The sequence below is a fragment of the Pleurodeles waltl genome, chromosome 8 (assembly GCF_031143425.1).
Source record: "Pleurodeles waltl isolate 20211129_DDA chromosome 8, aPleWal1.hap1.20221129, whole genome shotgun sequence".
NCBI lineage: Eukaryota > Metazoa > Chordata > Amphibia > Caudata > Salamandridae > Pleurodeles > Pleurodeles waltl.
Genome location: NC_090447.1, coordinates 532,776,531 through 532,799,710, shown reverse-complemented (window position 1 = coordinate 532,799,710; position 23,180 = coordinate 532,776,531). Strand labels below are relative to the sequence as shown.

At 46.8% G+C, this 23,180-nt stretch overlaps 1 protein-coding gene across 1 annotated transcript in view; it reads left to right on the top strand.

Moving 5' to 3' along the window:
* UGGT2 (UDP-glucose glycoprotein glucosyltransferase 2) overlaps window positions 1–23,180 on the top strand; it is a 1,372,316-nt gene that overhangs the window by 749,244 nt on the left and 599,892 nt on the right. The window contains exon 19 of the mRNA XM_069204567.1: window positions 12,817–12,915. Within this exon, the coding sequence (XP_069060668.1) occupies window positions 12,817–12,915 (99 nt within the window). The remainder of the gene's footprint in view (window positions 1–12,816; window positions 12,916–23,180) is intronic.

Sequence of the window (23,180 nt, the reverse complement as noted above, 5' to 3'; positions counted from 1 at the left end):
TCGAAGTCTTTTGAGTCAAAGTCTAACCTGTAGCTTCTTTTCAAATGTTTAACATTCTCAATTTCAATATTATATTTGTCTGCCAGGTTCGCTAATCTCTGATGTACCTTACCTACTTCTTTAGTGATTTTAGGGCACAGATACCTCAATTCTGCTTCTGTATAGGACTCTAATCTGTTTACCCCCATTGTTCCTTCCACTAAATCAGCAGCTTCCATGCCCAGTCTCACAAAATTCAGGTAATCATCTTTCTACGACCTTTCCGGTTCCACTGCAGTTACTGTAGTCTTTTGTGAAGCATAAGTTTTCTCTAACCACTCATTTAACTGTTGTACCGTAAAACCTTGCAGTGAAATATTCCCTGCATGCATCATTGGTGACTGTGAAGCATTCGTACTTATTGTCTGTGGGGTTAGCACACCTAGCCCCGCCTGTCTCATTGCCTCCAACGGTGCTTCAACCGGCCTAAGGACTAGCAAAGACCTCGGTCTTTCGACCGCTTGCTCTCCTGGGGCCATTAACTGGGGAGTTCCTATGGACCCTCCTCTTATTACATCTTGTGTCATTACCCCCTGATCACACATGCCAGGCTTACCTTGTGCATACAATGGCACCGGTGGACCAACAGTAATTGGCAATGATATGGCCGCAGGTGTATGACCTGGTCCAAAACTCCGTGGAGCAGCGACTCCAAAGGTCTGATTCTCTGAAGCAGGGGCAGGTATTAATGGAGGTCCTGCTGCTGGATTATACCCTGGTATTAGTTGTGGCTGCGGCTGGGGCAGCAATTTTGGAGTTGGCTCAATCTGCACTAACCTTGATTTTGTATATATCGGGTCTGGTGGCACTATCAGATTTGTAGTAGTCTCTAGTACTGGGACGTCTGGATAGATTCTCTGTATCTGCGGTGGAGGTTGCAACTGTATCTGCATGTCTGGCGCAGTGGGTACACTGACACCATTCTGTATCGAACCCGTATCACTAGTCTGTGCTGTATCAGTAACTCCCTTCTCCTGCGTCTGGTTCCCAGAATCCGCACTAGTGCTCGGGACATTGTTGCTTACCGCATAAGGTGGCGGGCGATCATACAATAACTGATTTAGAAATTCTTCGGTATCTGAATCATCTTCTTCTTCCCAAGATCTCTTAGTCTCCTTAGGCTTACTAGAGTCTTTGTCTGTTTTACATGTGGCTTTCTTCCCCTGTTTCTCATCTCCCTGTGTTATTGCTAGGAATAATTTGAGTCATTCAACTATTCCTCGTCACCACATTTTGCTCTCATTATCCCACCTCGCTTCCGCTAAAGTCTTTTCTGCCCTTTTTATTCTTCTTTGGAATTTTTCTTGTCTTTGTTTAATAGCCATTAAATCCCAAATTGCTAAAGCCTCGTACTGAGCTGGCCTCGGAGGTGGCTTCTGTACACTTAACTTCCACCTTAAATTCTCTAGAACTCTCGTATTGAACGTCCTGTGTTTCTGGAAACGCCAAACATCCCTCTTTTTCCATCAATTTGCGCCACTGTTTCATCCATAAACAAGGTGCGACACCTTTTTCCTCCATAACTATATAAGCTGGAGTACCCTCAGGCGGTGTAGGCTCCCCTTCACTCGCCATAATGTATGCGTCTCCTTTCAGAGCGCTCTTAAAAGCTTTGATAAAGTTAATCTTTGCGTCTTTTCTTTTGTTGTATTTAATCAGAAAGTGACTTTAATTCCCAGGACACTCTTCACCCACCTCTCTCAACCTATTGCCTCTCACGGACGGCAGCCAATCCGTGCGCGACGCCTCTCGGCAACTGACCTATCTCAGCGCGGCACCACTGATGTCACACTCACACACTGCAGCTGACAAATTCTTGCGGCTCGTCCTCCCCTCACTGTATTCACACCAATCTAATGCAAAAATTACTGCGAGCACCTTAACAACAACACAAATTCGCCGGTTTTCTACAGGAAGGGTAACACATACGCTTCAGAACTTTACAGAGATTTCACTTGAAGCCTCGGCCGCTACTCTCTCCTTCTCGGTTCCCGCACACGCAAGCAGAATTCGACCCGCAAAATCCTACTCTCGACTTGTCAATGGTTTGTTCTAGTGCACCTTAGAACTTGCCAAATCTCCATCGAAGGTTTCACACATACAATTTGACTCAAACTTGACTTGTCAACCACGCCCGATTGACCTAATTAAACCGCACAAATTACAACATAAACCCAAGTGTCTCCCACACTTGTCAATATACTCCGGAATCTTAGACCATGACGGGTCCGTACATGAACAACCAACCACGTGGATAATTTTGAGCACAAAGCGCCACACTCATATGAAGTACGCCGACTTCCCTACTCTCATACTGCGGAGTACGCCCACTCCTACTAAAAACAACATTTACCTGGCCTAAATACACACAAACCTCACAAATCACCTGCAAGATGCATAAGCTGAGCAAGCGCAAATTCTACACCACGCATGCTATGACGCCGAGAACATTCCCAACTCACTTAGGCAGGCTCCGAGATCCCAGGAAAGTCATGGTGAATTTAGAAACACATCATACCTCCAATTTGCATTATCTCAGAAAAACAGTCTAAACAATAATTCTCCGTCCTAGGGCCCCAAAGGGCCTAACCGTCGCTCTGCTACCAGAAATGTTAACGCGTCCCTTTATGATAATTTATTACACATCAGGACTCATTTTAGGCCAATGAATCTTTTGACCCAGTTGAGAGACACCTTAGGACGAGATAGCTAATCAATATGTCAATCAATACGTCAATAATGTCATCAATATTTATTACAACAATACATTTCACTTTAGTCAAAGTCATTAATCAATTCAAAACACTCGCATGACCTTGTAGTCATGAATAAACACACCTGTTTAGTAGAATTTTATGAGTTTTATTCCCTATTGTTTACAATTCTAAAAGCAGGTGCGTCAATCTCAAAACCAAGAAACATAATAGCATAGTCACAGTATGGCAACTTTGGTAAGATTTCATTAAAGCGAGAATCACAAACATTAGAACATAACAAGGCGTGAACATAGATCAATTTAGCAGAGTGTCAATAACGCGTCAGTTCAACAAAGCATAGCTTTGGTTGTTTGTCTATTTGCGGCACTTTAGTGAACACCTGTCCTAACCACTGATTAGCATTAGCATGTTGGGCTTCATGCAAAACGATTTAGAACACCAGTTTGGAAAACATCTAACTATGGTCTCTGTCAAAAGTAAGCAGTTGGTACCTAGAAAGGAGAAGCAAACAGACAAATCACAATTGTATTGTCATAGTTACCCTCCAAAGTTTAGTTAAGCGCACAGGCTCAGTCTTCATCTGCAGGACATCAGTCAAATCGCCATCAGTCAGGACTCAGCTCCGGGGCAAAAAGGGGCACTTCCCTCATAAGGAGGCAAAGTGTAAAATGGGCAAATCTAAGGACGAGGATGGTTCTAAGCGAACCAATAAGTCACCAAACAGAGTGACAAAGTTTCTGGATAAAATCAATAGCATTCCCTACCTAATTCCCAATGGCTCTCCGTTTCATGGGTTTTTATCCTTTTTTTTCGTTGTACATTCCCCCAAAATTCTATTGGACATGTTATACCCCACTATCTTTAACCTATCAGAAATCACATTAGGTCACCTATCTTTCACCCCATATTATTTTACAAATCTCTCATTGGTTCTCCTATTCGATGTCTTCAGAGGTGGCACGTCCGGTATGATTTAATCTTTCTGTAATTCTTTGCACATCTTTTGGTCAGTAGCTCCATTGTCTTCACCGGTTTGAATGGCCTTGTACATTACATTAATCTACACTGTTTCATTTTGTTTTAATATCACCCTACAAGCAATGAAAAAAGCATGGGAACGGATCTAGCATGGTCACATTAGTCTTCTAGTTTGAAGGAAAACAAGAGGTTGTGTCCTTTTGCGAGTCAGCACACTGCAAGATAGGAAAAATACATTTAATATGGAAGCCAAGCAGGTAAGCTTCGGCTCATGCTAACTTAAGGCCTACAAGGATTTCAGCACAAATTCAATAATACAATTATTAATAATTAGTATAAACTTAATCAATATAATAATACATAAAACATTTTAGTCATCATTATTAGTCCACGTATACATTGGCGGCCACTCCCCGTGGTCAAATTTCAGGTGCACGTTTAAGCAAAATTACTATTATAGTTTCTATGCAGCATTATCACACATTAATTCATAGACATTTATGTTAATATAGATTATATAAGCTATGCTCTCTCAGTCTTGGCAATTGATATTACACTATATCTGATTTTATGACTTGAAACGCGTATTTTATTTTTTACTTTCATATGTATGTGACTTTTAATTTGATTTATTGGTGTGATATTTGAATCATTTAAGCGAAATACCTCCTTGATACATTTATTCAAACCAAATACAGCATCAGTCATAGTTCTGACCTCACTGTCCAGTCCATTATCCATTTCAATGCTACTTATGTTTTCTGTTTCAAATTATTGTTTTTTCAAATAGATGTTTCCTCTGTAGCAGTTTATTTGGTGTGATGTAAAGTGCACTAATAAATATGTAAGGATGAAAAAGCTCTTTGGTTCCCTATTGAAAAACAGCTACATAAAGCAAAATATTTTGCCAGTGTTTTGATACTCTCTGCGGTCTTTAATAGCATGATGCTGATTAACAGCAAAAATCTGCAATGTTAATTTGTTTAGGCTTTTGTTCTAGCTTTAGGCCCCAGGCTAATGGGGTGAGTGTTAACCAAGCCAGAGGGTGGTAATAATACCCAGATTTAATAGCTCTGCTCCTGAATATTGAGCAGCATCATTTTTATGATAATGCCCATATTAAGCATAGCCTGTGTGTTTACTCGACTTCTTAATCGCTTAACTTTCGTAAAATTTCCTACCTTTATACAGTGTCACGTGCTTCAAGTTTATATTTTGATACTTTTTTGTGTTGCCTAATATTCCCCATAGTTTGTTTCTCCAAATCTAATTGATCTGTATTCCTTGGCTGATGGCTAAAGGTGTATACCTCCCCTTACTCCATCTATTCTCGTGGCATTGGGCAAATCACTGCTAGTTGTCATTTTTGCCACCAAACTCAGCATGTTTTGTGAGAAAACGTTGCCAAATCACAACTTTGGATAATGGGTTCTTATGGTTTTTTTTCTCTTGATTTTCTTTGATGCTGGTGCTAACGTCAAGGTTTCCTGCCTTGGGCGTCTTTACAGCAGTGGTGGCTACTGCCAATCAAAAGTGGTGGGGCGGGGGTTGGTGGTGTCAAAGGGTGGGTGTCGGGGTAAGCTGGAATGGGATTTAAAAAAAAAAAAACGTACCTGCTGCTCCGAGTACCGCTGCTGACCTCTCCCTCTTCAAGTCACCTCTAAATCACAGGCTCCCAATCCATACACTACTCTGATGCTATACCAAGCATGAGAGCAGCAAGGAGTTGGCCTGAGCGGGCTTGTTAGATGCTTGCTACGGCCCAGGGAGCCTGTGCCATTTCTCCAACCCTGCTGTGTAACACAGCTAAGTTGGAGACATGTAAGTTTGCATGTCACTTTGTCCGGCCTAGGACAGCTGACCAAACCAACATGCGCACTATACAGTGCCCACCACTTCTCCTCCCTATGGCCCACCACTTCTCCTCCCTATGGCCCACCCCTCCCTAGATTCATTGGCTGTCAGAGAGACAGTGACAAATAAAATGATAACAAAATTGTTTTCTTATAATTTTATTTGTCACTGCCTGTCTGACTGAGTAGGTGGGCGAAGCTCCTCCGCTATTACGGAGGAGCTGCCCCTGCTTTATAGATAGCTGCCATGTGGCTGCATGTTGTGTGTGACACTATCAGTCACTCCTGGCTTCTTCTCCACTCTGGGTGTGAGCCTCAGGACCATTGCAAGGGAAGGGCCTGCCCGGCCTGTTGGCCCCAAGCACTTCACATTTTTAGGCTTCTCTCTCCCATTACAACAGGTTTTTAAATAATAAAACAGAAGGCCTCATCTGCTCCATCTTGATGCAGCTAACATGGCAAAGCCATTAGGAGGCACCAAGTGTGGTGTTTTGGCTTTCCGCAAACCGCATGTCTTATTAATTCTGAGCGACTCCTTCGATTGACCCTAGGGTAGGTCGCTTCCCCGCCACCGCAGCTCCACCTGCCCAGGCCCCTGCCACTGGTTTGGTAAGTCCTAGGCTCCTCTTCTGCTCCACTCCTGTCCGTCTCCTTGTCTGTGCTTTTTCCCTTCTCTGTGCTCTTCCTCGCTCCGTTTTCTTCTCCTGCTGTGCTCTTCTTCGCTCCATTTACCTCGCCTATTGTGCTATCTTCGCCCTCCCTTTTCTTCTCCTGCTGTGCTCTTCTTCACTCCGTTTTCTCCTCCTGCTGTGCTCTTCTTGGCTTCATTAACCTCTCCTGTTGTGCCCTCTTCGCTCTGTTTTTCTTCACCTGTTGTGCCCTCTTCGCTCCGCTTTTCTTCACCTGTTGTGCTCTTCTTCGCTCCTTTTACCTCTCCTGTTGTGCTATCTTCACTTTCCCTCTTTCTCTCCTGCTGCACGTTCTCTTTTTTCCCATCTATTCTGTTGTCCTTTTTCCTTTCCTGCCCGTTTCTGCTCTCCAGACGCCCCCTGTCCCCCGCTCTCCCCCTTCTGCCTTCCCGCTTTCCCGCCGCTGCCTCCTGTGCGGCCCGCCCCCGCTTCCATTCGCTACTCCGCCTCCCAGCTGACCCCGCCTCCCCCCTTCCCTCTTATGGCGGCCGCTGCGCGGCAGAGACAGCGACCCTTGACCCTAGGGTAGGTCGCCTCCCTGCCACCGCACCTCCACCTGCCCAGGCCCCTGCCACTGGTCTGGTAAGTCCTAGGCTCCTCTTCTGCTCCGCTCCCGTCCGTCTCCTTGTCTGTGCTTTTTCCCTTCTTCGTGCTCTTCCTCGCTCCGTTTTCTTCTCCTGCTGTGCTCTTCTTCGCTCCATTTACCTTGCCTGTTGTGCTATCTTCGCCCTCCCTTTTCTTCTCCTGCTGTGCTCTTCTTCACTCCATTTTCTCCTCCTACTGTGCTCTTCTTCGCTTCATTAACCTCTCCTGTTGTGCCCTCTTCGCTCTGTTTTTCTTCACCTGTTGTGCCCTCTTCTCTCCGCTTTTCTTCACCTGTTGTGCTCTTCTTCGCTCCTTTTACCTCTCCTGTTGTGCTATCTTCGCTTTCCCTCTTTCTCTCCTGCTGCACGTTATCTCTTTTTTTTTTCCATCTATTCTGTTGTCCTTTTTCCTTTCCCGCCCGTTTCCGCTCTCCAGACGCCCCCTGTCCCCCGCTCTCCCCCCTCCCGCCTTCCCGCTTTCCCGCCGCTGCCTCCCGTCCGACCTGCCTCCCCCGCTTCCATTCGCTACTCCGCCTCCCAGCTCACCCCGCCTCCCCCCTTCCCACTTATGGCGGCCGCTGCGCGGCAGAGACAGCGACCCTTGACCCTAGGGTAGGTCGCTTCCCCGCCACTGCAGCTCCACCTGCCCAGGCCCCTGCCACTGGTCTGGTAAGTCCTAGGCTCCTCTTCTGCTCCGCTCCCGTCCGTCTCCTTGTCTGTGCTTTTTCCCTTCTCTGTGCTCTTCCTCGCTCAGTTTTCTTCTCCTGCTGTGTTCTTCTTCGCTCCATTTACCTCGCCTGTTGTGCTATCTTCGCCCTCCCTTTTCTTCTCCGACTGTGGTCTTCTTCACTCCGTCTTCTCCTCCTGCTGTGCTCTTCTTGGCTTCATTAACCTCTCCTGTTGTGCCCTCTTCGCTCCGTTTTTCTTCACCTGTTGTGCCCTCTTCGCTCTGCTTTTCTTCACCTGTTGTGCTCTTCTTCGCTCCTTTTACCTCTCCTGTTGTGCTATCTTCGCTTTCCCTCTTTCTCTCCTGCTGCACGTTATCTCTTTTTTTTCCCCATCTATTCTGTTGTCCTTTTTCCTTTCCCGCCCGTTTCCGCTCTCCAGACGCCCCCTGTGCCCCGCTTTCCCGCCGCTGCCTCCTGTGCGGCCCCGCCCCCGCTTCCATTCGCTTCTCCGCCTCCCAGCTGACCCCGCCTCTCCCCCTTCCCTCTTATGGCGGCCGCTGCGTGGCAGAGACAGCTACCCTTGACCCTAGGGTAGGTCGCTTCCCTGCCACCGCAGCTGCACCTGCCCAGGCCCCTGCCACTGGTCTGGTACGTCCTAGGCTCCTCTTCTGCTCCGCTCCCGTCTGTCTCCTTGTCTTTGCTTTTTCCCTTCTCTGTGCTCTTCCTCGCTCCGTTTTCTTCTCCTGCTGTGCTCTTCTTCGCTCCATTTACCTCGCCTGTTGTGCTATCTTCGCCCTCCTTTTTCTTCTCCTGCTGTGCTCTTCTTCACTCCGTTTTCTCCTCCTGCTGTGCTCTTCTTCGCTTCATTAACCTCTCCTGTTGTGCCCTCTTCGCTCCGCTTTTCTTCACCTGTTGTGCCCTCTTCGCTCCGCTTTTCTTCACCTGTTGTGCTCTTCTTCGCTCCTTTTACCTCTCCGGTTGTGCTATCTTCGCTTTCCCTCTTTCTCTCCTGCTGCACGTTATCTCTTTTTTTCCCATCTATTCTGTTGTCCTTTTTCCTTTCCCGCCCGTTTCCGCTCTCCAGACGCCCCCTGTCCCCCGCTCTCCCCCCTCCCGCCCTTCCCGCTTTCCCGCCGCTGCCTCCCGTGCAGCCCGCCCCCCTGCTTCCATTTGCTTCTCCGCCTCCCAGCTGACCCCGCCTCCCCCCCTTCCCTCTTATGGCGGCCGCTGCGCGGCAGAGACAGCGACCCTTGACCCTAGGGTAGGTCGCTTCCCCGCCACCACAGCTCCACCTGCCTAGGCCCCTGTCACTGGTCTGGTAAGTCCTAGGCTCCTCTTCTGCTCCGCTCCCGTCCGTCTCCTTGTCTGTGCTTTTTCCCTTCTCTGTGCTCTTCTTCACTCCTTTTTCTCCTCCTGCTGTGCTCTTCTCCGCTTCATTAACCTCTCCTGTTGTGCCCTCTTCGCTCCGCTTTTCTTCACCTGTTGTGCTCTTCTTCACTCCTTTTACCTCTCCTGTTGTGCTATCTTCGCTTTCCCTCTTTCTCTCCTGCTGCACGTTATCTCTTTTTTTTTCCATCTATTCTGTTGTCCTTTTTCCTTTCCCGCCCGTTTCCGCTCTCCAGGCGCCCCCTGTCCCCCGCACTCCCCCCTCCCGCCTTCCCGCCGCTGCCTCCTGTGTGCCCCGCCGGCCGCTTCCATTCGCTCCTCCACCTCCCAGCTGACCCCGCCCTCCCCCTTCCCTCTTATGGCGGCCGCTGTGCGGCCGCGCCACAGGCGCGCCAAAGGCAAGCCCGTCTGCGCCCGTCCAGGAACCCCTGGCCCCCGGCTCTCACAAAAACCCCAGCTTTGCTACAACGCCGCCACCCTCCACGCACTCAACCCCGGACGAACTACCACTTGCTACCAAGCCAGCCCGAAACGCACCCATGGACCTTCGCCTGTCATACATGCAAGCATACCTTCCACCGCAACTTCAATCCGTCCACCAGCCCACACTCCAACAACCACCTCAAGTGCATCCTCATCAATGCACGCTCCGTCCACAAGCTTGCCATTTAACTATGGGACCTCTTGGACTTAGCTGCACCAGACGTCGCCTTCATCACTGAGACCTGGATGAACGCCTCATCGGCCCCCGACATTGCCCTAGCCATCCCTGCCGGCTACAAGATCTCCAGGAAAGACCGCACCAACCAAATCGGAGGAGGAATCGCCATTGTCTACAAGAGCTCCATCAACGTCACTACCTCCACCGAAGACACCCTCCTCGCAGCCGAACACATGCACTTCCTGATCCACACCGACCCCAGGACCACCCTCAGAGGAACTCTTGTCTACAGGCCCCCTGGCCCATGCGCCCAATTCAGCGAATCAATCACAGACTTCATCTCCCCGCATGCCCTAGCCTCGCCAGACTACATCCTCCTCGGAGACCTAAACTTCCACCTGGCGAAGAACAACGACACCAACACCACCACCCTGCTCGCCAACCTCGGACTCAAGCAACTGGTGCACACCCACACCGCTGGACACACGCTCGACCCCATCTTCTCCGCCAGCGACCACGTATCCTTCAGCCGCTCCTCCGAGATACACTGGACCGACCACAGATGTGTCCACTTCACCTTCAGACGCAAGACCCACCACCTTTGCACACAACCTTCCACCTGCAGACCCTGGAACAAAATCTCCACAGAACAGCTACTCTCCACTCTCAACCATAACCAACCTGCCATCACCTCCGACGCCAACAACGCAGCCCTCAGCCTCACACAGTGGATTACCAACTATGCCGACAACCTCGCCCCCCCTCAGAAGCCACCCAAGACAGACCAACATCAGGAAACCTCCTTGGTTCACAGACGCCCTCAGAGAATCCAAGAAAACCTGCCTTTACCCTGGAAAAAAGCTGGCGCAAAGAACACACCGCAGAAAATATGTCAGCCCTCAAAATCGCCACCCGCGAACACCACCAACTGATCCGCTCCACCAAAAGAGCATCCTTCAAAGAGAGACTGGACAAGAACACCCACAACAGCAAATAACTCTTCAACATCGTCAAAGAGCTCTCCAATCCCAACGCCAGCTTCAAGTCCATCACGCCCTCACAAGAACTCTGCAACTCCCTCGCTACCTTCTTCCACCGAAAGATCACCGACCTACACGACAGCTTCGGACCACAGATCCCGCCGATCACCACGGAACTCACAACCCCAACCATCACCCTCAACGCCTGGGCACCCATCAGCACCGAAGAGACTAGAACCACCATGAACACCATCCACTCCGGCGCCCCCTCGGACCCGTGCCCACATCACATCTTCAACAAAGCCAACGCCATCATCGCCCCCTACCTCCAGAGCATCATCAACAGCTCGTTTACATCTGCCACCTTCCCCGAGAGCTGGAAACACGTGGAAGTCAACGCTCTCTTGAAAAAACCTACGGCAGACCCCACCGACCTGAAGAACTTCCGCCCCATCTCGCTCCTCCCCTTCCCGGCCAAGGTCATCGAGAAGGCCGTCAACAAGCAACTGACCAACTTCCTCGAAGACAACAACCTGCTCGACCCCTCCCAGTCCGGCTTTCGAGCCAACCACAGCACGGAAACCGCCCTCATCGCAGTCACAGACGACATCCGAACCCTGCTGGACAACGGAGAAAAAACCTCCCTCATCCTCCTTGACCTCTTGGCTGCCTTCGACACCGTCTGCCACCGCACTCTAATAACCCGCCTCCACTCCACTGGTATACAAGGACAGGCCCTGGACTGGATCATCTCTTTCCTCTCGGACCGATCCCAAAGAGCCCTTCTGCTCGGAACCCACCAAGATCATCTGCGGCGTCCCACAAGGCTCCTCGCTCAGCCCTACGCTCTTCAATGTCTACATGAGCCCCCTCGCCGACATCACTTGCAAACACAACATCAACATCATCTCCTACGCCGACGACACCCAGCTGATACTCTCCCTCACCAAAGACCCAGCCACCGCCAAAGCCAACCTACAGGATGGAATGAGAGACGTCGCAGAATGGATGAAGCTCAGCCGCCTGAAGCTGAACTCGGACAAGACAGAAGTCCTCATCCTCGGAAACTCCCCGTCCGCCTGGGACGACTCTTGGTGGCCCTGGGCACCGCACCGACCCCTTCAGACCACGCACGCAACCTCGGATTCATCCTGGACCCCATTCTCCCCATGACCAAGCAAGTCAACGCCGTCACGTCCTCTTGCTTCCACACACTTCGCATGCTCCGAAAGATCTTCCGCTGGATCCCGCCAACACCAGAAAAACTGTGACCCACGCCCTCGTCACAAGCCGCCTGGACTACGGAAACACCCTATACGCAGGAACCACCGCAAAACTTCAGAAACGTCTTCAGCGCATACAGAACGCTTCTGCACGCCTCATCTTCGACACCCCCCCGCCACAGCTACATCTCCGCCCACCTGAAACACCTGCACTGGCTACCCGTCAACAAAAGGATCACCTTCAGGCTCCTCACCCACGCACACAAAGCCCTCCACAACAAAGGCCCCGAATACCTCAACAGCCGCCTCGCCTTCTACGCGCCCACCCGTCAACTTCGCTGTACCAGCCTCGCCCTCGCCGCCGTCCCTCGCATCCGCCGAACCAACGTTGGAGGGAAATCCTTCTCCTACCTGGCAGCCAAGACGTGGAATTCCCTCCCTACCCACCTCAGGACTACCCAGGACCACCTCGCCTTCAGGAAGCGCCTCAAGACCTGGCTCTTCGAGCAGCAGTGACCCCCCCCACCCCTAGCGCCTTGAGACCCTCACGGGTGAGTAGCGCGCTCTATAAATACCATGATTGATTGACCAGACGCCTAACAGAAAGAAGTCCTGCAAAAATGTTGGCCTGCAGCCTCAGAAAAGCTTCTGACATAGTTGGTGAGCCCATTTTAACAATGTTAAGTGCACATGGCATGGGGTCACTCGGTAGCTGTGACCTCAGGGGATTTCTCAAACTTTCTCAGCAGTTGGAGTATTGAGCTCTTTGACGCTTGTCCTTTGCGAAGAAAAACATTGCTGTTTCCTAGTATTTGGGAATGAGCACCAAGTAGAGGAGTTATTACAGGAAGACAAATTTTCAGTTGCTATGAAGCCCTTGAGATCACCTTAGACACTTTAAGAGGCTACGCTGTATTTCATTCATTGCACATAACCTGTTCACGGCCGTTTCTGCCTGTCATGATCTTACTTTGAAAGTATTGCCTTTGCATTGCCTTTGATTTCAAAGTTCGTTGTTTGCTTTTATCCCCGTTGTAGCTGCCGTGGATGTGAATGATGTCTCCACATTCTCTTACCTGGATTCACAAGACAAGAGCTCTGTAATTGCCGACAGTATGAAGTATCTCACAAGAAAGGGTAAATCTGTTTTATCTTTATAATTTGTTTTTCTGTTGCTAGGCAGGGCTAATTGGCGCAATTGTGTTTCTTTCGCAGTTGCACAATGTCAATTAAATTGAAGCAGCTTGTAATAATTATGATATCTCTGAGAAGCAGTTGACTTCTCGCCTGAGGTAAAAACCGATAAAGCAGCTCAGGTAATTAACATTAATAAAGACAGACGCATTCTTTCAAAACATAACAACTAAAAATAAGTGAATGAATGAAAGGGCAAATATTATTCTCAGTTGTCACTGCATGCAACTATGACAGAAGAATGCACTTGTTTAGCTCCTCTGACGTTTGAGGAGAGCCACCATATTTTAACCCTGTAGCTTCCTTTTGATGTTTGGGTATATATATATTTTTTGTTTCTAAAAAATCACAACAGAAACATTGCTGTGCTAAGATCACCATCATCCCAGCTTTGAGGACCAAGCAGAGTTATACAAATATATTTTTTTTAACCACTGGTGTGGTCGATTTTTCCTATTTCTTGTTGTATCTATATATTTGCAATTTGTGTTGGGGACAGATATAAGTAACCCATGGATGTGCCTGGAAAGCTATACGTTTTCGAAAAATAAACAGAATTTCGAATTCAGCAAACTGTAATTTGTATAGATTAAGCGTTGTTTTTCCAAAGAAACTAATCATTGAAATAACAAAAAAGAAATTAAGTAGGAAATAATAGAAATAAGTGACAACCTTTTCATATGCATTATTTTCCTGATGGCTAGTTTACAGAAGTAATAAACTGTTATGTGCACCAGAGCATTCTAGCTGCAGGAATATATAGTGCTTACTGATTGTCCAAAAACATGCAATACTTGGCACCTGAGCTGCATCTTTTTTCTTAAAACAGACTTCAATGAGTTTGCAAGCATCATCAACTGAGGAGCAGGAAAACTAAGAACATTAACATTGATAACGTTCACAAGATCATCAACACGAGGGACTCTGTAGCAACTTGTAATTCCCCTCCCCTCCCTGTACTGCCTACCCGCCTCTCCTAGTCGTGCCCATAGATCCATATAGCAAATACTTGTGTCCCATTCGGAATCGGCCCATTTTGACAACGAGAGGGCAATTGATAACCATAGTTTGTGGTCTGAAGCTTGCCTGTTTGAGTTCAGGCATCATCAGTCGGTAGCACAAGTGTTCCAGCATTTCTAAGCAGGGGCCATATATAGTGGGCTACCTTGGGGTGTTGCTTGCTACAGTGTATTTGGATCCCTCATGCAGTCCACTAACTCCTCCCAGGTCCTGGCCATATCGAAAGAACTACGTCCCCGTCTAACCTCTCAGAGCAGCACTTCACTTTCATATCCCGCCATCTCTCAAGCTCTCCACGCCATGTTTCTGCTGCGGGTCCCCCCACCAGCCTTCCAATTCCTAGTGCTTTCCCTGTTTGCAAGAATAAAGGCCAAGTCTTGAAACCTACTTGTGACTTTGGTCTTAGCAGTGTGTGGAAACCATCTTAATAAGCAGTGCTGTGGGCTGCAGGAAACCTCACTCTCTTGGTTATATCAGCTACTGTGTTTGTGACGTCTCCCCAGTAAACAGTGAGTAATGGACAAATACAGAACATATGTAGAACTCCTCTCCCACCTTCCTGCATCTCAGGCATGTTGCTCCTATTGTAATAAAACATCTTTTTTTTCTTCCGGGGTGAGGTACGTCCTGTCCAAAACATTGCAGTTAATTAACTGGCATTTCTTTATACTTCAAGGACCTGTTCTAACAGAGTCATCCAGTCACCCTCCAGTATGGGGATCTCCAGGTCATCCTCCCATCTGGTCCATAAGGTATTTAGGGGTACCAACACGTCTTCCCTAATCACCCTATATAAGCAGGTAACAGCTTTGAAAGAACCAGAGGGCGTGACTATGTATTGACAACTCTTGTGAGGTTTCAATTCTGATAGGCAAGCATCCCAATGCCTAAGGATCTCTGCTGTCACCGCTCTGTGAAGTAGAAAGTGACCCTGGGGTAAATCAAATTCCAAGCGGAATTCCTCAAACAGGAGTAGTTCTTCAGCACTGAATAAGTCACCTATCCATGCTGCACCTGCAACTATCCAATCCGTGTGGCCCTGCCAATCCCCCCCATGGGGCAATATCTCCAGAATTCTCATAGGTATGTCAGGCGAGTAAGGGACCCGGACCCATGTCTTTTGCAAGCACCGAGCTCAGCAGAGCCAGAACACTCTAAATTCCTTGTTATCATTCCCAAGACGGCATTCCAGTCTTAGCAGTACCATGAAAAGCTGATGAACATCTCCTGCTCACATGTCAGTCTACCTGCCACTCATTGCGTTAGCCATTGGGGTTGTGCAGCAAGATAAGACTCAAATTCAGGGACTGCCAGCCCTCTCTCTCCCACAGGTCTCTGCAACATGGTCAGAGCTACTTGTCTACGTCCCGATCCCCATATGAAAGCAATGCTGAGCGAATTGAGTTCTTGGACTAGTGCTCGGGGGATCCACACCAGCATCACCCCAAAGAAACACAGCAGTCAGGGGAGCACAACCATTTTTAGCAGTGCTACTTGGCCTGCTACAGAGAGGTGGAGTGCCTTCCAAAAGTCAGAACTTGTTCTAATTGCCCGAATCACCTCCCTAACATTCCCTTAAAATAAATTGGCTTGATCGTGGGTTACAGATCTTGTAAACATTGGGGTTCTGAGTGTAACACCTCTAGTCCCTCCGGGGGGGCTGGGATTCTCAATTGCCGGGAATAGTCTTGACTTCTGTCTGCTGACCCGTAATCCAGATAGTAAGCCCTCCAGTAATCTCCTAGCTCCCTCCAGAGCCGACATCACGTCCCGAAAGAACATTAAGAGATCATCCGCCAGCAAGGCAATGTGGTGGGTCTGCCTGTCGCGTAGGCTCTCATTATTCTAATGAGACTACTGGATTTTGAGCGGCAGAATCGCCCGTGGTGTGGGGAGACTGAGTCTGACCTGCTGCATGTGACACCTGTTGCTCCAATCCGGGTTCTGCTCTGGCCAACTAGCATTGCCTCATCCCTACCCATGGGCGGGGTGACTGGGCAGCCGAGCTCATGACATAATTGGTTTCTCAGAGAAGCCGTGGTCACTCAGGTCTCACCCATTTCTCTTGGTTACCTTAGTCTCATATATAAAATGAAGAGCACAGGCAGTATATGTTTCAATAATGATTTTAATAAAACTGCATCTTAGATAGCAAAGCGTGAGCTGCAATAACCAGAATGACACAGCATGACAGTTTTAATATTGTGACAAGGAGAGTGAAGCATAAAAATAACGCTATCATATTGTCCCTACAGTCAATAAACTAACTCCTACCTAGGCTATGATAGAGCCCAGTGTGTTAAGCTCTAATTCTGCACTTCAGGTTCCCCTGGGAAGACATCATCCCCCATACCTGAGCAAAGGCCTGTAGTCGGCGTTAGCATCTGTAGCGAAGCATTCGGCAATCAGCATACAGACGTGGTTCTCTGGCTGGAATCTCCCTCTAAGGTGTACAGGGAAGTGTTTTTATATTAAAACAGCTGATGTTTTGAGAAAATGTCCCTGCGTAAGGATGTGTGTTTTCTATGAATAACGGAGACTAACCTTATACCACATTCACCGGCAATGTACCTTACTGGAAGAAGCACAGAGTGAGCAAGAATGTCTTGTTTGAGAACAGAGTACAGTTAGATAAACAGAAAATAAAACAAGACCGTAAAAGTGGCTATTGTAACAATAATAAAATAAAGCTGAATAAAATATATCTAGGTTAGAGTGCACAGCGGCTGGGCCTAGTGTGTTAAAATAACGTGCATGGAGCTATAGCTAAAATGGCTACACAACACCCTCACCTTGTCGGTTAAAGGTGGTTCAAAGCCTAATTACATATAAAATTGCTACTAAAAAAAACACTCAACCTAAGATATACATGCAAAAATTAATGTCAATTATGACTAGTCGAAGGGACACGTGAGCATATAAAAGGACAATTTGAAACGTGAACAAGTGGCATAAAAAGGAACGAATTTGGAGAGTCAAAGTTATTTTTGAAAAGTTCCAATCGGTTCTGGGACCATAGATGACAGGAAATCTTCCACTTCGGCAGATGTTAAAGTTGGAAAGGCATTGCCAAGAAGGACCAAGGACCAGTCGTGTTCCATAGCCTCAGCCAAGGCGGCATTCCGTGGTGTACCCAAAGATGGGTTAAGAGCCACATCCTCCAGGAAGGACAACTCATAGGTAGCTTCCCGTAGGAAACGCAACCTCAACGTGCATGTTTGGTAATGAGCCCTCAGCAAGAACATCAACAGACCAGCGGCCAATGAAAGTAAGCGCTGAGTAGAAAGACAGACTTCCAGTGCGCATTTGAAAGAGCACCAGAGGCACTGAAACACAGACTGCACACAATGTAAAACCGGTCTGAATGACAGAGACCAGTCACACTCCAATTGCTCCAGGAGTGTTGCTCCAAAATACAGCATCATGCGTTCACGATACAGCTGCGCTGATGGGAGCGCTTTCTTTCCTCCTTGTTGCGGCGGGACAGCCATTGCACATAAAAAATAGCAACAGCAAAATGCCTGCAATTATAGCAAATGTTATTGGAAATCCCCCGAAAATACTGGAGAAAATTGAATGAATGGCTGATGGTATCAAACCGAATATGGAGGAGAAGGTGTGAACGAAACCAGAACCAATAGCCTTAAAAGAGTTTGTGATACCGGTTGTACTGGACGCATTAAATATCCGTCCCACGAGTTCACCAAAGTGTCTCTGAAAGTTGGTACTTAAAAGGGACTGTATCTCTGCTGACGACCTTGCCACCTGAAGTGCGTAGGTCTCGCGTGCAGATGTAAGAGCCACATGTTTTTGAAACAATAAAGCCTTGAGACTGCTCAACTTGTCAAAATTCACATTCAAAGTAGCTTTGTGAGGCCAAATGTCAGCTTCCTCTTATCTTAGTGGGGGGAAAAAAGTATGTTCCCACAACATGTAACAATCTTAGAGACTGAAACAGCATAAACTATTCCGGCTCGGATCCCACAACAGTCTTCACCATTGAGGAGGACATAGCTGCCGTTTGAAAGCACCTGGAACGTAGGTCTAATCAAGGGGACTGGAACTCCCTTAAGATAACAAGCAAAATTTGCTGCAGACGCGTTACACGCCCCATGCAAGGACAGCTGTTTACAAACCATTGAATGGCTGACTGAAGTCTCGCATTCACTACCGCTAAGAAAGACTTCTTTCATGCCCCTAAGACATTTGTACGAGAAGGGTAGCTCCCACACCTCATGGATGTAACTATCTCCCAGCCTTTCATATCTGCCTACCAGAATGTGTTTTAAACAGGAGGTGAATTGAAGTGTAGAAATAGGCAGATTAATGAACCCGTGTATTAGCCACTCAGCAGATGGTATTTCATCCACAGTAAAAGGCAACTTTTCTAATTTCTCGATGTTTAGCATGACGTAAGTTGCTTCTTTCTTAGCCATTATTTGTTGTTGTCGCGTTAAATTAAAGGAAGAAAATATTACCCTCGCACTGACATGCTGCCAGGGAGCGCGACCCGCCTTCAATGTTTGAAGTGTCCAACCCAACTCCATAATGGACCTTAGCTGACTCTGTCCCTGGTGTAATGAAGACATATCTGTTTGTATAATGTCTATAGCAGAAGAGACGATGTTATTTAAAGTTTATATCCGGTCGGACAGGGTATTAATCCCATTATCCACAACAGCTAATCCCTTTTTTAGATTTTCCTGATCTATTTGCCTCAATCGAGCAGCTGCTTCTTGTTGAGAAAGCTTCTAAATTTCATTATATAGTTCACATAAGAAACGCTTTCTTCTGTGTTTTCTGGGGCCTAACAGGAAATCCTGTAAGTAAATATTATTAGACAGGAGACTGAGGTGTTCTCTAACCGCATCTAGTGAGGAAGTTCTTAACCATTGCTGGCATAGTTTCCCTACACTGTATGTTGTAACTATACCCGCATGTTCAGATGATATATAGCGAGGGTCCGGCCTATTAGTTCTATAAGCCCCCGAGGAGTTGATAAAACTTGGTGACACCCATTGGTATCTACTGGCCACAATAACCACTCACCAGGATTTGTCAGTGAAACATTAAATGTACCATTCTGGACCCATTCACCGAGCTGATCTTCAGTTGCATTTATATGTTTCTGCCATTTATAACATTTTACAGGAGCAGGTATACTGGACGTGTTTAATTCTTCGATCTTTGCTAAGCCTAGACAACTTGTTTGTTGTACTGTTTCATTTGAGAATATCATTTGTACAGGTATCAGGCATGCTCTGAATAAAGCTTCCTTCCCCCTTATTTGCCAATGTATAGTTCCCCACACACTTTTTAAGTCAATCGAAATAAATTTCGTATTTGTCAGTAATATACGTATGTTTTCAGTAGGTGGTAATTTAAAATAATACGACTCAGCATTTTTAACATCATGCCCAGAAAAATATGTAAACTTTTCAGTATACGTTTTGGAAATCCCTTGTGGTGGAGTCGGACAATGTTCCCATTGTGTATAGTTAAAAACAGTCTTGGGGTTACTTGCTCTGTGTATGAAATGGTGCCCATAATAATTATAGCAAAACATATCACCATAATTTTCTTTAGATTGATAAACATCTTTGTTTTTAAATACAGTATAATACTGCAATTCAGTCATCATAGAATCAACTGTTTTCACATCCCAATCATCAGAAACAATCCCTGATATTATTATATCATTCATGGAAAGTTTGAACACACATGGTATTTGAATAACCTCCGTGGGACCGTATGTATCAAATGTTATTTTATCCCAAACAATCCCATCAGGAATTGGTATCGCGGAAATGTTCACAAAAGACAAGTCTCTTCGGACCTTGTGTGACAAAAAATGTGGTTTTAGAACCTCTTCCACCAATTCAACTGTTGATCTTTCAGGAAGAAAATGACCATGTATTAACAAGAAGAACGTGATGACAAAACCAATCCAAAGTAGGAAAGCTAGTACAGTCAAGGAAAGCCACAGATAGTTCCAAGGAAAAACAAAGTATGTTGTTTTAAGCCAGTTCATTAGCTTACGTGTTCTTGACAGTTCAGGTGTTGAAGAGACAAATGAGTCTGAGACGTCATCATTGATGTCAGCAAAATATCCAGAATCAGTTTGTACAAAAACTGGAGCTGTGTTCGTTGGTGGAGTTGGTGTTTCTCGCGGTGGCACCGAATAAATAGCACCATCTGTTTGTGTAGAAACTGTATTGAATTGATCAATCATTTCTGTATTATTTGATGTTAGTGGAACCAATGCAAGATCATTTTCCACCCTCCCCAGGCTCAGAGAGGTGTCTGTTACTGCTTACAACTTGTAGAGGAACTTCTTGACCAGTAGTGAGAGGTATTCGGGAACTACTGGTTGTTCCTCTTGGTCTGCTGTGCAGGATCGGCCACATGTTGTAGTTTGACATTGTCGATGGAGACAAAACGATTTTCTTTAGCACCTGCCAACGGTGGTAGAACTACAGTTCTGGTACCGTGTATTCCCAAGACTGGGACTGGTGCACGATAAGAAGGACCAAATTACTTTTTCACAGCCACCTTCTCACGTACTAGATCCCCCACTCTAGGAATCCAGCTGGTAGGCGTTACAAGTACCTCCTTAATTCCCATGGAGGCAGCACTGGCAGAAGAGTTGTCGTCACAGAACTGTTGTAATTCCTGTAAGACAGTGACACGTTCATTTATGTCAAAAGGTGTTTCTGCCCCCTCCACACCAGGACCTTCAAGATCTGGAACATACATTTGAGTTCCGACCAGGCACTCATATGAAGTACGACCCCCCCCCCCCCCAGGGACCTTCTAGGCAGATTAAGTGCTCTCTGAACTCCATACAGGTGATTAAGCCAACTACGACCCGCACCTGAGACTCTGGCTGTTAAGGATTGCTTTAAATCACAGTTTAATCGCTTCACAACACTATTTCCCTCGGGATGAAATGGAGACGAGTACTGGAGTTGGACCCCCAACGAAGCCATGGCGTCCCTGAATGCCCTTGTGGCGAAAGCAGGGCCCTGGTCCGAGTGGAAAGCCGCAACTTTATTGTACCAATAAAGACTTGCAAATCTTTAATAACAGTCCGAGCGTCAGCCGAGCGTTGTGGCCACACCCATAGAAATCTGGAGCACCAGTCAACAGCGACCAAAATATACTTGGATGCACTATCCAGTGTTAGGGGACCGCAGTGGTCCAAGTACACACATTGTAAAGGTTTGTTGGAAATTAGGAGGGGTGTCTGCGGTGGGCGCTTAGCGGTGGAAACTTTAATTTGTTGGCAGATGTCACAACAAAGGACATACCGTTTGGTCTCCTTGTAGAGGCCTGGCCACCAGTAGCAGGCTTGTAAGATAGATATCGTAGCCCTCTCCCCAGCATGGGCAGATGCCACCCCTTCCTGCGCTGCTTTAACCAACTCTGGTCTTATGTCTTTGTTGGGAATGTCTCGCACGCCTACACCTGGTATCTTAACCTGAGCATTCAGGCTGCCTCCCATTCGGTAGATATATTTAGAAGGAAATGTTTTAGGATAGTGCGTACCATCAGCCGTAGCTTTCACGGCAGCCCATATGTCTGCGTCTGGTTTCATACTTAAGCTTGTTACTGCAGCGACAGCAGCCGTAGCTACTGCTGACTTTGTGGCTTCATCAGCTAGTTTATTTCCAGCCACGTGTATCTCTGAACCCATTCTGGCGCCAATAACTCAGGTATTCATTGAAGTACTGGACACAATAGTACGAATCACAAACAATCAGCGTCCGCTGTGCAGGATCCGTATGTTCCAGTGCCATCAACAGAGCTTTGACCTCTGCCAATTGTGCTGTGCAATCCCCTAGGGTTTGTGTGAATGTATGTAGGGGACAAAATTTATTGTCCTCCATATATTTGCTGACGACTGCGCAAGCAGCGGAATATTGGTGCATTGTGCCAATTGCAGGTTGTGCAGAGCCATCGGTGTACATGACTCTATGATATTGTTCGATAGGCAGTGTGTTTGCTGGAACTGGGTACTCTAGTTCGTACTGCAAAAATTCTTGAGTTTGTAATTTTGGGTCAAAAATGTAGTCTACATCAGTGGCTGTCAAAGACGTGGCCCTTTGTTTCCAACGTGGATGTAATGCTTTTGCGTTTAGAACGCTGGCTTTTGTGACAGCCGGGCTGGGATTGGGAAAACAACAATTATGCGTTTGCACCTGGGCTAGAGGTCTTTCTTTAATGAGGGCCATCTGTTCAGCAGTGAGAATTTTCTCAGTAGGAGCAAAGCGTTGTTCCGCTGCTGAGTACAAGTGTGATTTATATGCAATCAGGACTGTCTCACCTTCATTAAATGTGACATAGGTGAAACTGATGGCACTAGCAATTACTCTGATTACCAAATGTGTTTTGTTGTCCCTCTTCTGTAGATGTTTTGCTGCAAGCATATCTGTCTGCAGATCTCTGAGAATGCGTGTATGTTCAATTGTCCAAAATTTACTTGAAAAGTCAGGACGTACTAAGTCATATTAAGGTTTTATGCGTGAAGCATAATCTGGAATGTAAATTCTGCCAAAATTTAGAAAACCCAATAGAGATTTGAGTTTTTTTATCGTGTTTGGAGGTTGTAGTTGTGCGCATTTATCTATGAATTGTGGAGCTAGGCTCTTTCCTTCACTTGACAGCTCATATCCCAGAAACAGGACGCTGAGGAAGGCAAGTTTTGTTTTTTTTAACTTTAATTTGTAGCCAAATTCAGCAAATCCGACAACAATGGCGGCTACCCGTCTTAAATGTTGTAGCAATTCATCAACCGTCAGATAAATATAATCTACATAGGACAATGCTTCAGGGTCAATCTCGTGCAAAATTGCAGTGACACGAGCTTCGAACAGTCCTGGGCTGTTCTTATACCCCTGAGGTAAACAACAGAATTTTTTGGGGGAGCGTAGTGCACTGAAACTTGTTAAGTCTCTACTCTCAGGCGCTATATTCTGGCAGAAGAACCATTGGAAATGTCCAGCGTTGTTTTGTATTTTTACGCACTATCTTATTCATTAGTGCTGTGCTATGTGAGTTTTGTATAGCATATGTGCGTGTATGACTGTTTAAGTGTCCGTAGTCTAAGACTATTCTGTATGAATGATCCGGTTTGGCTACTGGGAATAATGAATTGTTCATTGGGGAGACACAGGGTTCAATTACGC